Below are 15,118 nucleotides of genomic sequence, written 5' to 3' on the forward strand. Positions count from 1 at the left end.
TCTCCAAAGTGGCCAGTGACATTTAGTCCAATTTTGGTTGGAACTTGTGTCCCTTAGGGACCTCCCCTAACACATCATAACCCAGAATAAAGCATTCAGGCTACTGAGGAGAGGTCCAGGAAACACGGGCCATAGGACAAGGACATAAGGATGGGATCTCTGCTCCACTGGTACCGTGTCTGAGCCAGCCATCAGCCCGTGCCTTGGGAAGGAAAGGCAGGAGCAAGCACAGAGCAAAGTGTCCCCAAATATTGTAGAGATTTCTGTGGGATGGGCGTTTTTCAACCAGAGGAAACTGTGATGGATTCTTTTCTTTCCTGTGTTTTTCCAGTCTCTTTTTGAGTCCAGGTAAAATTCTACTACATCTACTACTTGCATCAAGGTGTTCTACAGCTTAATTATATGTGAATGAAGGCACAGTAATTATTTTCCTTGTTCTGAATTTTTCATCTACTAGTTCCTCCTGTTATCTTCTAGCTTTTCCACTGGAAGAGCATAAACAATTATTCCCTGTTCACCTATTTCACATCACCAGTCTTTGTAAGCTTCCATTCCTACCTTAGGCTGATGCACTGAAACATATGTAGTTCCTTCTTCCACAGTTTTCCTCTTGCTTCTTGTCAGTTTTTCCACTCACTTAGTCTGTGAATGTCTACTGAATCAGCCCTGACATCCCTAATATTGTATGGACTTTACAAATCCATGTGGGTATAACTGAGATTTCTCACTGTATTGTTTCTTGCCACTGTGGCCTCCCTGGTCTCTGTGTGCCATCGTTGCTGCCACCATCTACTCCTGTGACAGTGTTCCCTGTATCCTTTACTCTTCTTTAGACTTGGAATTTCATTCCTCAGTGACAGTGTTACTATTTGTTGTTATGTTGCTCATTTTGTTTAAGCAAACGCTTTAATATACTCCTGCTTGTCCACGGATGTGATTCGTTCTGCCTTTCTGCACTTTTTGTCACTGCATGCAGCATCCATTTCTCTTCTTTTCACTGACTGTCCAACACATCAATTCCATCGGGATCCCCGCCTGAATTACCTGCTTCCTTTCCCTGACCTCGTTCTTTGGTTTTTAAGCAAAAGCGTTTGTCTGCTCTTCCTCGCCAAGGCAGAACGCCGCTGTACGGGGTGGTTCGGGGACCGTGAGCATTCCCAGAGCGAGCAGCCGCTTCCGTGAGCCGGGCCGGACTTTGCCGAGCGGTGCCGAGCTGAGCCGATCTGAGCCGAGCCGTGCCCGCCGCGGGCTCGGCCCCGCTCCGCCCTCGGCGGCGAGCCGCGCGTGCCCGCGCTCGGGGGGCGGGCAGCAGCCGGCGCTCTCGCGAGAGCCGCGCGGTAGCCCCGCGAGATCGGCGGCTCCCCGCCCGCGTCATGTTTTCCCTGTGACAATCCGGGCCGGGAGGACGCGGCTCCCGGCGGGACCTCCGCGCTCCGCTCCCCGCGCTCCGCTCCCGCCGGCCCCGCGGGGCTCCCGGGCCCAGCGCCGCCGCCTCCCCCCGCTGCTGCCTGGTGAGCGCGCGGCCGCGTGGGGCTGAGGAGCGCGGGCAGGGGCGGGAGGCCTGGGCGAGCCCAGGGCCGGGGGGGCTCTCCCCGCGCCCTCCCCGCCCGGCAGCACCGCGGGGTCGCGGCTGCAGCCGCGGGCGTCCAGGAGCGGGGGAAGGTGCAGGCGGCCGTGAGCAAAAGGGGAGGCAGGTGGGGCCGGTCAGGTGTCACTGCCCTGTTGCTGAGGGTGGGAGAGGGACGGGCGTCCTCCGGCAGCTCTTCTCCTTTCGTGGGGGCCTTTTGTGCCTCCTTAAATCGATATAAACTGTACGAGTTCTGACTGTGCCTCGGCTGAGGTGCTCGGAGCCTGTGCTTTTTGCCCATGAACCTCATGAATGCGGTTGTAGCGTGGCCGCGCATTTTCCTCTTAAGTGTTAAATGCATCTCTGTCTACGTGCATCCCAGGTGGACCCGGCAGGTGTCACAGAATTCAGTCTGAAATTTGTCGTGTTTGCCTTCATCAACTGTGTGCATGAGTGTGGGTAGGTGTTCCTTGTATCTCCAGAGCTGTCATCTGAATTGCACCGTCTTCCCATGGCATATTTGCTGGCCCTTGCTTGCAATACTGAAACATTATATGTATGCTTTTACTTAGAGACGATTTTTTTTGTATTTCAAAGGGAAGTCCTAGCAGGTGTTTTGTTGTTGTGTTTTGGTTTTTTAAAAAAACTGCATATGGTTAATTTCGTTGAGATGTTGCTGCACACAAGCTGCTTTTCATGTTTTTTTAAAGGGCCGAATCCTATTGTTGTGCCCTCTTCCTTTCACAGTGTGTATTGGAGAGGTTTAGTGCAGTTGAAACATTTTCATATCTAAGCAGATTGTTTTCTCATGAATGGTATAATTTGCTGTAGCTGGAACCGTGTGCTCTATATACATGTGTACATATCCTATATGTATCTGTGTATGTACACGTGTAGATTGTCTCATGAGCTGGATCAGAGTTGTAGTTTAGTGGAGTGTTCTGTGCTGGTATTTCATAATAAAACCCCAAAGGTTTAAGTTTACATGTGCTGAATTTAATGCTTCTTGTTAGAGACCTCACATCATATACCACATCTGCTCCATTGGGGCGTGGGACTGTGAAGGACTTGGATGTCAGCGTTAAATCTCACATAATTTTGGGGAAAAATACAATAGTTATTTAATGTGGAAAGGTGGACTGTATACCTGGTCAGTCTGCTACTGCTTCCCTATTCTGAGAGGAATCTGTTTTTTGCAGGAAAGATTAAAAGCTGAACAGTGTTGTGCTACAGGACAGAAGGGCATTGCCAGTCTCCTGTGTGAGGAATTTGTTAGGTGGCTTTATCACAGTGGTTGTGCTTTAAAATGAAACATCTTAAAGCTTTTTGTCTCTGAGTGAAAACCTGTACTGAGGTTTTCCTCTCTGCTCCTGTGTTCTTATTTAAATATGTCATCTATGTTTTGTTCTTTGAACATTAAAACTATGTTCAAAAACTTGTTTTTGTGGCTGGAAGTATATAAGTTGAAGGGGAAGTGGGAGTGTTGAAATTTTTTTTTGAAACTGTGTAAAGGAGGTGTTTATCTAATTGCTAGGGATATAAAGGGATGTAAAGTTTTTGACTTACTTTTGCTGAGAGACTGCTTGGCATAATAAGAATATAACACAGCATTTTTTTATTCATTTAATCCTTGACTTGATAAATAGTTTACCGGTGAAAACTTGTTGTTCTACTGTTTCAGAACTGAATTAAATGGGTAGTAGGATTAGGAAACGGTTTGAATGACTTGACTAAAGTAAAGATCTTTGTTGGTTTTTCCCTTTAATTTACCAATCTGAGGTAGCCATAATCTTATTTTTCAAATAAAGCAGTACAGGGGTGATCTACATATTTTAAAATATCAGGAATAACTGGAGTAGGACCATTTTAAAGCTACATGTGAAATTAGCAATAATATTTGTGTTTGAGTAGTAAAATTATGTATGTTTAAGTGCTTTATTTTAAGACATTGAGACGTGTAGTATTCCAATCTTTCCTTCTGTTTTTAGTGTAATTATTCTTGTAATACTCATGGGGTAGAGATGCACTTATCCCCATTTTAAAAATAAGTGATGGAGACAGAAATTGTACGTATTTCAGGTAGGCTTGATGGACCAGGCATTTGATTTCTGGTCATAGGTTGTTAGGAAGTCAGTAGCCTTTCAATACAAAATAGATCCTGTACAGGTACTTAATCTTCCTCTGTTCATACAACTCGAGAGATTTTTATTTGCACTGGTGTGTTTCAGTTTAAAGTGGGATGCAATTCTCTATGGCTGCTTTGACTTGCTGCTGTCAAAGTGGTGGTAGTGAATGGTGAGTACTGTGCTGGTTGTGTTTCCCGGGATTGGCTCTCAGAAGTACTCCAACCCTGAAATTGCTGCCAGGTCTTCTTTTTGTCTGTCTCCCTTGTAGTGACTGACAGTCAAGTGGAACATTCAAATCTAGTAGGTGTTAGCTCTTTAAAAACATCTGAAGTAGCCTTCAGAAATCGAAGCTGTGCTGTCACAGGGCTGCTTGAAATAACTGCCAGTGTGCTGCAGCTGCTTGCTGTGCATTAGAGTCATTCAGAGTAACCCTGGGAAATTCTTAATATAAAAACAAGAAAAGAAAGGCAGCCTGGAGCCCAGCAGATACAGGATTTGCCCATCAACAGCAAGCGTGACTGTGACCTTGGAACTGGCCAGGTGCATTCCCTGGGCTGGACTGCCTGTTGTGATTGACCTGATGTCACCAAGCTCGTTGGGAGCATGTTCAGGTGGCTCAAGCAATCATCATCTCTGCTGGGAGCTGGAATTAATTTGCTGCTTAAAGAAGAGCCTGCAGTTTGAGTCCTCCTTACTAGTAATATTTTTTTTTTGCTGTCAGGACTAGATAATACTGAAATTTCATCCTCAAAACATTTTCTTACCGATGCATGAATTTACACAACAGGAGTTTCTTTTTAAATCAGTTGTAGCAGGAATTCTCTGAGTCAAGAAATGCAGATATTAACAGGAAGTGTTAACACAAAGGAGCATCCACAACTTAGCTGGGCAACCTGCTCCAGTGTCTCACCACCCTCATTGAGACATTTCTTCTTTATATCTAAGCTAAACCTACGCATATTCAGTTTAAAACCATTTCCTGTTGTCCTGTCACCACAGGCCCTGTAACAGGTATCTCTCCATTGCTCTTAGACATCCCCTTTATATATATATACACACATATATAAAGGCTGCAGTCCACCTTTCTGCTTACATGCAGCTAACTTGAAAGTGGAATGTGTTTGAATTTTGACTGTCTGTCCATATTGCACTTCCCTGTCCGTTGCCAAGTTTCTCAATTTCGAGTCATGATTTCTAGTAAATACATCTTCAGATTTTTTGTAATTTTTGCAGGAAATTGTATGTTTCTATGTGTGTTGTGGTGGTTGAAAATACTATAACTACACAGTAGAAGTGATTGTACCTTTTGGGGAGAGTGATAGTGTTAAAACCTCACCAGAGTTTTTGTCCCTTTTCCAATGCAAGATCAGGCACCTTTCTTTGCTCAAGTTGTTGGGGTGTTTTTGATGCATGAGGATTTTTGATTTTCAGCTCCTCTTCACAGGCTGCTTTTGATGATTGTGTATGTGGAGTGTCTTGCATTCTCAGCTTTTGTTTCAGTAACCTTAAAGCCTCTGAAGAGGTAATGGATTAAATTGATTTTTCTAAGTTTATCTGCTGAACAATAATGGTAATTTTTATTTCTTCTCTGCTTGAGTAGATTTTGTACAGCCCCCAGAGGTTTACATTGACAAACCATGATAAGGTTTTTGTATCACTCTTTAAACCCTAAGGGCAAGTAGCTTTAGTTTTGTACTAACTTAAAAATAACTTTGTCTTCCTTTAGTCTGTCTCTGAAAAGGTCTTTGGAGTGACAGGTTGTGACCAGCTGAAAGCACAGGGTTTATATTGGTTTCAATACTATACCAGATAATGAATAAATAAGTCATCCCACAGGAACCTAAAATCATGTAGGAAGAATATCAAGTAGAATCTTACCATGGCTTACTTAACAAATATAAGGTTAGGTGGAATTCAATATTTAGAAAGAAAAGTTGATGGTTGTTTGCATAATGAGTCTTATTCTGAATGATGATGTCATTGATTTGGTTTCCATATGCTGAGCAGGAGACTGATACAAGGAGCAAGGATAGTGGCCATTGTGCTCAATGGAGACAGATGTTCCTATGAATCAGTGCTGGTGTTTCACTGTGGTGTTTCAGGAGTGAACAATCTGCTCTAGCTGCTGTTCTTGTTTGCTTGTTCTGGGTTAGTTCCTGTTGTTCCTTGCTTCCCATTCCAGATGTGTAGGAGACACAACTCATTTTTTCTGCTGTTTTACAGTCCATCTCCTGTTCCTAGCACTGCTGTCTTTTTTCTTTTTCTGCTGCTTCTAATGACAGTTTTTGTCTCTTTGCTTTCAATTCTTTGTGAATTTGTAATAATTTCTCTGCAATATGAGTATTTTCTAATTTATTGTTTTTTCTTTCCCATGACTGTTTTGATGGATTCCATTCACTTTGCTTCTGTCATGGCACTGTGTCTAAACTACATGGGCAGGTCAAAAAGAATATTTGAAGATTCCTACCTTGCATGGTGACCTGCAGTGCTTTTTGGCACTAGTGAAATAGTGAACAGATAACTCTTCTAGGCAACATTATGTTTCAGCTGTCCTAGTGTCCCCTGGCCATGAGCCATGTGAAACGTCTTTGCATTTCTGTTCATTTCGTGTTTTTTGACAGGCAGGATTTTAACTACTGTTATATATCCTTGGTTTTTAAATCACCTTTCAAATAAAAGGCTTTAAATGTTATTTGGAGCTCTGATACCTGCTGCTAAATCCTGTATATACAATCCTTTACTTATGAAAAAAGGGATGCAAATCAGTTTGGTTTAGTTGTACTTTGAGATTGTAAAATTCTAAGAAGGATTGCAGAAATTGCTGCACTCTACCAGCAGGCAGCATATGAAGCAAGAGTCTTACTGGGACTTTGTGGCTTCTTTGTAAGTTGTATGAAAGACTGGAATGATAAAAATCTAAGGTAATCTGTCACTTTATGGAACCAGGAGCTGTTAGGAGTAGAACTTTGCAAAACCAGAGAACAGGCCTTCTGTTGCACAAAATAAAGGTACAGCCATATCTTGGATTCCACATTCAGCTCTGGAGTCACATAGTTTAGGAATTTGACAGAATATTGAGATAATAATTCAGTAGGCTTGAATACAGACTGAGGGCTTTGGTTTACTGGTAAGAATGTTACATGTAATGATTTAGAAGGGCTCTAAGTGCTTGTGCTAAGAAACGAAAATGTTGCAACTTTGAAGAGATTCCACTTGTATAATGCAGCTACAATACTGTCATCACAGTGAGGCAGTAAATAGAAACCTATTGCATTAGGTTTTCTGTCACACTTTAAGTAAATTAGCTTTTTGAGAGCTATGATTGGCAATAAACTCAGAACTTCTACTTTATCTAAAAAAATTATCTAAAGCAGCATCCCAGAGTAAAGTTTTTCAGTAGTCAGTGTCACTTGCAGTGAATTAATTGAATTATATTCTTAATGAGCTTGTAGAATTATCTGATTATTCTGATTGTGAAATCTTTCCTGAATTTTGTGTGAGCCACAAAATGCTTGATTTTTCTGGTCCATCACAGAAGTTAATCAAGAGCTGTAGTGTGATCTGGCTGCCATCTGTTTAAATACTCAATTTTCTAATCCTTTTTAGAAACCATTCAGGTGACATCATGCTGAAGGGACCTTGAGCTCAGGAGGTACTCTAGGAGCTCCTCCTTTTGAAAATAATAATGGAACTGCTGCAGACTGCAGGAAGTTCATTGTCCATGAACACACACTGAAGAGCTCTGTATGTGTGTGGTACAACATTGCAGGCAGGCAGTGAATAGAATTCAGTTTCACAACCAGATCTTCATATTTAATTTTGGTGTTTCCTGCCTGTGATTTGACTGTACAGACAGACTTCTTGTGTTACAAGCTTTTGTAATTAGGTTCCCATAAAATAAATGTAGTCAGCATCTTACAAAGGTTGCCAGAATTGCTGATTGCACAGAGGGAGAGAGTGAGTGCTTGTGAGATTTACTTTTCCTCTGAGAAAACTTTTGATTTTTAGGACATACAATATTTGCAGCTTTATAGGTGCAGATTTTCAAGAGCTTTGCAGAAAATAAAGCTTTCAGCTACTTTTGTAGGAGTTGTAAGAGCCTGAGCGTTGGCTTCTGTCAGAATAATTGTTTTTGTGTGTGTGCTTGATTTCTACTGTAGCCAGGCTATGTTAAAGAAAAACGTGGTAATATGTAGCTTTGTTAAAATCCATCCTTGTCATATCTTCAGTATGTGTGCTAATGTCACTGATTTGAAAAAATGGATTTTATTCATACTGATTGAAGATACTGTGTATAATTTTATGTATTTTACATGTTTGAAAATCTCCATGCACTATGAGAAGTTCTGCCTAGCTTAAAGACTAGGTTAAAATACATTCCCCTTGTTTGCTGTGTTTATTTGACAGAACTTTATCTAAGATCAATTTTGCTTTTTATCCCTGTATTACCATGTTTATTTCTTGGGCCTTATACAGGGAGGAAAGCACAAAACTGTAAAATAGCAATTAAGCAGGAGGATTCAGGTTTGTACAAGCAATGGGAAATCACTGTACTTCAAGATTTACTGTCATTTCTGAGTTGATTGTTCAGGTCTTCCTTTTCACAGCCTGAGCAGCAGTTGTACCTTCTTTCTCCTTATTATGGACTTGTATTATTCTTTCTGGAATACCAGTTATTACCTGCATTTGACAGTGAGGTAGAGCCACTGTGTTGGAAATGATGTTCTGGGGAAAAAAGAAAAAAAGGGCCCTAAAATCATCTCCTGCTTCCTGTTTACTTGTATTAGGATAAATTATTTGGCTGCATGGAGGTGGTTTCTGGGTGACAAATTCAGGTATCTCCCATAATTTCCGAGCTGCCACGGAAAGGGAAGACTGTGGAATTCCTTTGGAGGAGTCTGTCCAAGACCTGTCTTTCCTGCTGGACTCAGAAACAGGATCTTTAGAACTTCACAGACTTTAACCTTCTACCCCATGCCCAAGTCCTTTGTGTATTATTGGCATTTCCCCTGCCCTTGGAATGTAGGAGTATTTGGGGCAGTTTCCAAAGTCCTCACTCCTTTGGCTGTGTTGAAGCTGAGAACTTCCCTCACTGACTTCTTCAGTAATGCTTTTTCCCCCCTGTGTGAGTTCTTATTCTCTTGCATTTGAGGGTGATCAAAGCTGTCCCACTTACCTCGAAGTGAGAAGACCTAAAAAACTTCTTGGTTTCCTGAAGCTGTAGTAAAAATCTGAAAAAAAAAGAATTTGACATTAGAGATTTGACAGTCTTCATGTCTGAGCCAACCAAGTGGATTTGTGAGAAATCTTTAGTGTTTGCTTTGTTCCCTTTCTAAAAAAAATCTCTTTCCATAGCTAATTTAGGAGATGGTGGTAAGTGGCTGGAAAATTTACTGTTACTTTTCAGTCACGTTTTACCTTATGTATGTCACTTTATATAAACACACAAAAAATTTTTTTTCATAATTTTCTTGATAATTTCACTTTGATGTTAACTGAAATGCTTTGCAAGAATTATTCCCCTTTGAAAATAAATAATTGTTGCAGAAAGATTACTTGTGCTTCAGAGACACATACATGAAATACAGATATTTTTAGTATCTAATATAAATATGAATAAATATAAATATAAAATAAAAATTTAAATAAATATATAAAAATATATACATACATATGTAGGTGGTAGTCATGAAGGTGGTAGTCATCCAGGCAGTCAGTGGCTTGGTATTGTATATGTGAAATAAGCAAGCTGGGATTAATGACAGAATCAAATTCCTCTTTCTGTGATTAAATTGCTGTGCTGGGCAGAGGAAGGAAGGAACAGCATTCATAGTTCATCTCCTCATAATTTATTTCTAGTTCTTGGAAATAACTTGTAAATGTAGTTAGATGCATCTCCAGTCTCTTACTTTGTTCTTGTTTGAGATAGAGAAATAATTATTTTTCCTTAAAAAAGATGCAGGTTTTTTCAGTGAAAGAATTGGCTGGTTGGCCTATTTCATTAGTGATATAAACTTATTTTCATTTTAATATGCCCAATAGTCTGTGTTTAATAATTACCTGCAACAGGCCATTCACACCTTTAATACATGTGATTTATTAGTTACTGTAGGCAGGCTTTCACCACAGGAATTAATATTTTAAGTGACCTGTAAAAATCAGCTGGTGGTTTCAGGCTGAACTGATTTCTATTTAAGAAAAAGGAAACTCTTTAATAACGCAGCACATTTTAAATTGTTAAAAATCGTTTGCTGGGCCACTGAAGTCTGCATGTTTTCCCTGAAATATGGCAACTTTCCTCTTTTTCCCTATTTTTCCTCAAAAGGGAAGATCTTAAGTGTATCAGTGATTATTAGTGTTTACTCTGTCTTGCTGACAAGCATTTGCAGGCTCTTGGTTTTGTGTTTATTTCTTCCTTAGATGCAGCAAACACATCTAAGCCAAAACTTCTTAAAAATCTAACTTAGTAGATGAAGAGAAATAAATGGGTAAAGAGGTAATTAAATTTGTCATCAGCTTGCTTTCTGAGTTCTTGGCTGTGTGGAAATACTTGGCAATCATTTAATTATTATAGTTTCACAGTCATTAGGGCTGCTTGCAAGTTGATTTCTTTAAATTTGAAATGCATCCTATTCCCTCCTGTCTATGCTTACGAGTTACTGCAAGATCTGGAGACTTGCTTCTGAGCTTAGAATTCCAGGAGTAGTTTGGCTGTGTGGTGTGTTTGTGTACACGATGGGGAAAACCATGAGCAGACCAGAAGAAGTACCTGGCTTTGGCTTTTGAGTCTGAAGAGACAGAATCTGAAAGCCAGGGGATGCACATTCAGTCTGCAGTGGGATTTGGAAGTTACAGGTTCACCTTCAGGTGCATTTAAAGCAATAGACTGATAAAAGGAAAAAGAACCTTTGTCTCTGCTGCAGGTAATTTCCACGTTGCTTAGAACATTAAAAGAGAGCTCTCTTATGAATATTTTCTTCCACAATTTAAATGTTTTAATCTCCTCTTAGCTCAGGCAAAAGCCTCCCCTGATTATATACCCTGTGTTTTCACAGGTTTCGTTTTACAGTTCTTTCAAAGAGCAGTTGGTGTGCAGTGCAGTGATGGGTAAGAGCAGCTCTGCCTGTGCTTGTGCACTGTTCCAGTAGAGGATTCCATGGACCCCAGCCTTCCCTGGAGTTCAGCTGCAGCCCTGGCTGTGCTGAACAAGCTCTGAAGGCAGGCTTGGTTACCTTCACATCTCTTCTCCTGCAGCTCAAGCTGCTGCCACTGCTGTTTTGAAAGAAAAATTCTATATCCAGGGTACATAGAACTTGGCTTCTAGGGTTTGATACATACATTTTGTCCCCTCTGTTCCCTGGAGTAAGCTTTTGAAATAGGTGTTACATTTGGTAAGGCTGTTGGAATCTTTGTTCAGCTACGAGTTTTAGGTCCCATTTTAGTTGACTTATCAACAGGCAACAGTGAAATATATGTGAACATTTACTGCCCTAAAATGGTGATTTCCTCAACAGGAACTGTGCTTCTAAAAGATATGACAAATGAGTTGTCTTGCACATTCTTGCAGTTCACTTTTTATTTATTTTTTTTCCCCTGAGGAGCAGGAGGAGAAAGGGAGGAATAAGGGCAGGTGAGCTGGGTTGTTTTTTTTGTTGCTGTTGTTTGTTTTTTTAATGCAAATCCCAGAAAGTTCTGGGTACTTTAGTTTGAGGTATTATAAGTGTTCCAGTGTTGACAGTTTTATAAAGCTGTTGCTATATATTTAGACTGTTGCAGGTTTATGATGACCAAAGAAAAGTACTTTTGTCCACTTGTCACATGTTTGTGGCTTCTCCCTTTGTGCTTGGCCATGTGATCAGCATGTTCAGAAGGTGTGTGGGACTGCTTGATACTTCCACACGTTCACCTGACCCTGCAGTGATCAGATACAGTGAAACAGCAGTGAGGATTCACTTGAGTTTTCCAAGACAAATGTATTTTCTTTTTGTCTGCCCTAGAAAGAACTGAGATGTCCATGTCCAGGCTCTGGAGCAATTATAAACCTTGTATTTGTGGCAATGAGCTGGAAGAAATAAACTCTACCTCTACACTTACCTGTTTTCTGTTTAACTTCAGTGATCTGTAGCTGTTACATGCAGAGACAGGGATCATCTACATTGGTATTCAGAGAGCATTTCCAGGATTATCAGCAGTGTCTGGTTAAAGCCTGCTGCCTGTCACATGAAACTGAATGTTATTTTCAAGGTGGACCCACGGATTTCTTCTGAAAGCTGCAGAAGGAGAGTAGGGCACTGCTGAGAGCTCAGTTTCAAGCTTCAGTCTCTATTTTTAGAGATGCATACAAGGGCAGGAGGGGAAAAATCTCTCAGTTTTCAGGAAAAGCAGAAGTATTTGCACCTTTGAGATACATGAGCACATTTTGAAGTTTCTGAAAGAAGAGTAGCTAGTGAAAACGTAAAGCTCGTGGATGAGTCTGTTCAGGGAACTTCTTAATGGAGCTGCATCCCCATGCTTTGCTTCTTGAGAAGGCACAGACCTCACTAAGACCAGACTTGGGGCGTTTTCTTTATTGCCTTACAGTTCCTGTTAGGATCAAATGGTAGTGAGGACAACATTTGTAAGAAAGGATTTGCTTTCTCAGTAAGCAGGGTCTGGGTGTAAAATTACCTGTGTATGTGAGGTGGAGGCTGAGCTGCTGGGGAGTTGTGTGGTGTGAGTAGCCAGGAGGTGTGTATGTGTGAAATGCAGGGAATGCTCCCTGCTCTGCATGGCACCTGGCAGCTGTGGCTGCAGTTTCTGTGGGACACACCCGCCTAAGGGGCTGCTGTAGTGCCACAGATGCTGCCTGGGGAAGGCTCACTCACAGAAAGCTTTTTGGGAAGATGCTCATCTACTCTAGGAGAATTTGGCTGAAATAAAAGCAGGTGCTTAATAGCTCACAGTATGGTTTTTTGGCAGATACATTGACAGAATAACTGTAGTAGTTTATATTTTTAATTTATGTTTTCTAAGTGTGAAATCTCAAGACCAAACGAGGACCACGTTGCTCTGCCTGTTACCTATTGCCCTACAAGCGTGGCATGGCAGCAGCACCGACTTTCACTACATGGCAGAGACTCCCTCCACCCCCAGGGGTTCAGTTTGAAATTACATCTAATAGGGCTTACACTACCAAAGGACACAGAACTCTCCTTCAGGAAATTATACCACTTTTTGGTGAAATTGTAATGCATTAGGACTTAAAGGGTCAAAGAACAGAAAGTGATTGTTCAGAACATATGTAACCCATGGTTAATGATTATAAAACAGGAGTTGAACAAATCTGTTTTGTACAATAGGAGGTAAAGCATTACTTTAAAGAAAGTTCTTTTAAAATGACCAGATTGAAAACACTCGCTTTGAGGAAGCCTCTTTGCATATTAAGCTATAAATTACCTTGTCAAAACTTAGAGTTGACATGAAGAATCCTCGTGAAGAAACTGAAGTTCTGAATGCTACCAGCATTAAAATTAGTAACTCGAGTGTCTCTTTGGGATCAGAATGTTGTTTAAATTTCATGATTTTAAAAAATTTTTTCAGGCATATTTAGAAAACCCTGGACTCTGATCAGTCTGTGTTCTTGTATGGGAGAATTTTTTTTAACTCAGTGTATGTTTTGGGAACTGTGATTCATTATTCACATAAAATAGCAAAATATCATACCATTACATGGATGATCCTGCAGACATAAATCATCATAGTGCTGAGGTATGCTTATCAGCCCTGCACCTTTGTGGTTCTTGACATCTAAAGCTTAAATTGCCTTATCTGTTAAATTCTGTTTGTGTCACTTAGCAGAATTAAATTTGCTCTGTGGCTTTGTGTGAGTTTTTGTGCATATGGATTTAGAAAACGCAGACTGACTTACACTAAAATTCCTTCATCATGTTAAATAAGTTGCATATATATGTAGGTCAGATGGAGAAACTGGTAATTCTTGGTGGTTAATCTTTTTCTGCTTACCTTCTGCAAGGATTTTTTGGTTTGTCCTACTGTAAGTTATAAGATCTGTAGATAATATTGCATACCTATTGACAGTTTTTTTTTCATCTTCAGGACTAATGGCCAAGAAGTAAACCAGCATGGCAGCTATGGTCCCACCTGTGAAGCTGAAATGGCTTGAACACCTAAACAGCTCCTGGATCACAGAAGACAGCGAATCTATTGCAACAAGGGAGGGAGTTTCTGTCTTGTACGCTAAGTTAGTTAGCAATAAAGAAGTAGTGCCATTGCCCCAGCAGGTTCTGTGCCTCAAAGGACCTCAGTTACCAGATTTTGAGCGGGAATCTCTATCTAGTGATGAGCAGGACCACTACTTGGATGCCCTTCTTAGCAGCCAGCTGGCACTGGCAAAGATGGTGTGCTCAGACTCTCCGTTTGCTGGAGCTCTTCGAAAGCGTCTCCTCGTGCTGCAGCGTGTGTTCTATGCACTTTCTAACAAATACCACGATAAGGGGAAGGTGAAGCAGCAGCAGCATTCCCCAGAAAGCAGCTCTGGATCCACAGATGTGCACTCTGTCAGCGAGCGCCCCAGGTCGAGCACAGACGCACTGATAGAGATGGGAGTTCGGACTGGGCTGAGCTTGTTATTTGCACTGCTGAGACAGAGCTGGATGATGCCTGCGGCAGGACCTGGCCTCAGTCTCTGCAATGATGTTATCCACACTGCAATAGAAGTTGTGAGCTCTTTACCACCTTTATCTCTAGCCAATGAAAGCAAGATTCCCCCAATGGGTTTGGACTGTTTGTCACAAGTAACAACTTTTCTTAAAGGAGTAACGATTCCAAACTCTGGGGCAGATACTCTAGGTCGTAGATTAGCTTCTGAGTTGCTTCTTGGTTTGGCTGCCCAACGAGGTGCCTTGAGATACCTTCTTGAGTGGATAGAAATGGCTTTAGGTGCTTCAGCTGTAGTGAACACCATGGAGAAAAGCAAGTTGCTGCAAAGTCCAGAAGGGATGATCAGCTTTGATTGCTTTATGAGTATATTGACCCAGATGCGACGATCTCTCGTAAGTGTAACCAGCTTTGCTTTTTCTGCATGCACTGTGTAGTTGCATTCTTAACAGAGTGGTTTCTCCACCCCCAATGGCAGTTTGCTGAGTATGTTAGAAAGGAGGCTTTCTTTGTGAATTATTTTATCCCATATTTCCTTTGTTACCCACCATCTCTTTCTCTCCCTTCCTGCCCACCTGTTTCCTCATAGGTAAAGATGAAGCAGTAAAGCCATCTGTGTTGTCATTTTTGGTGTTGTGCTGTAATTCAGGGAAAGAAGCAAGGACATACTTGATCCACTTGGACTTGTACATTTAAGTTCATAGCAGAAAAAGTTAAAAAATTCAAAGTTCTGCAATACACCCTGTTTCCTGTTAGTTACTTTAATTGC

The 15,118-nt window shown here is 41.2% G+C and overlaps 1 protein-coding gene across 4 annotated transcripts in view; it reads left to right on the forward strand.

The window, feature by feature from the left end:
• Positions 1-1,398: 1,398 nt before the first annotated feature.
• The window catches only part of HERC1 (HECT and RLD domain containing E3 ubiquitin protein ligase family member 1), an 82,360-nt gene continuing 68,640 nt past the window's right edge, over positions 1,399-15,118 (forward strand). For all 4 annotated transcript variants that reach the window (XM_088172376.1, XM_088172377.1, XM_088172380.1 and 1 more), the window contains exons 1-2: positions 1,399-1,511; positions 13,789-14,744. In XM_088172376.1, the coding sequence (XP_088028502.1) occupies positions 13,815-14,744 (930 nt within the window). In that variant the 5' untranslated portion in view covers positions 1,399-1,511; positions 13,789-13,814. The remainder of the gene's footprint in view (positions 1,512-13,788; positions 14,745-15,118) is intronic.

Source organism: Sturnus vulgaris, chromosome 13 (assembly GCF_052056855.1).
Source record: "Sturnus vulgaris isolate bStuVul1 chromosome 13, bStuVul1.hap1, whole genome shotgun sequence".
Classification (NCBI taxonomy): domain Eukaryota; kingdom Metazoa; phylum Chordata; class Aves; order Passeriformes; family Sturnidae; genus Sturnus; species Sturnus vulgaris.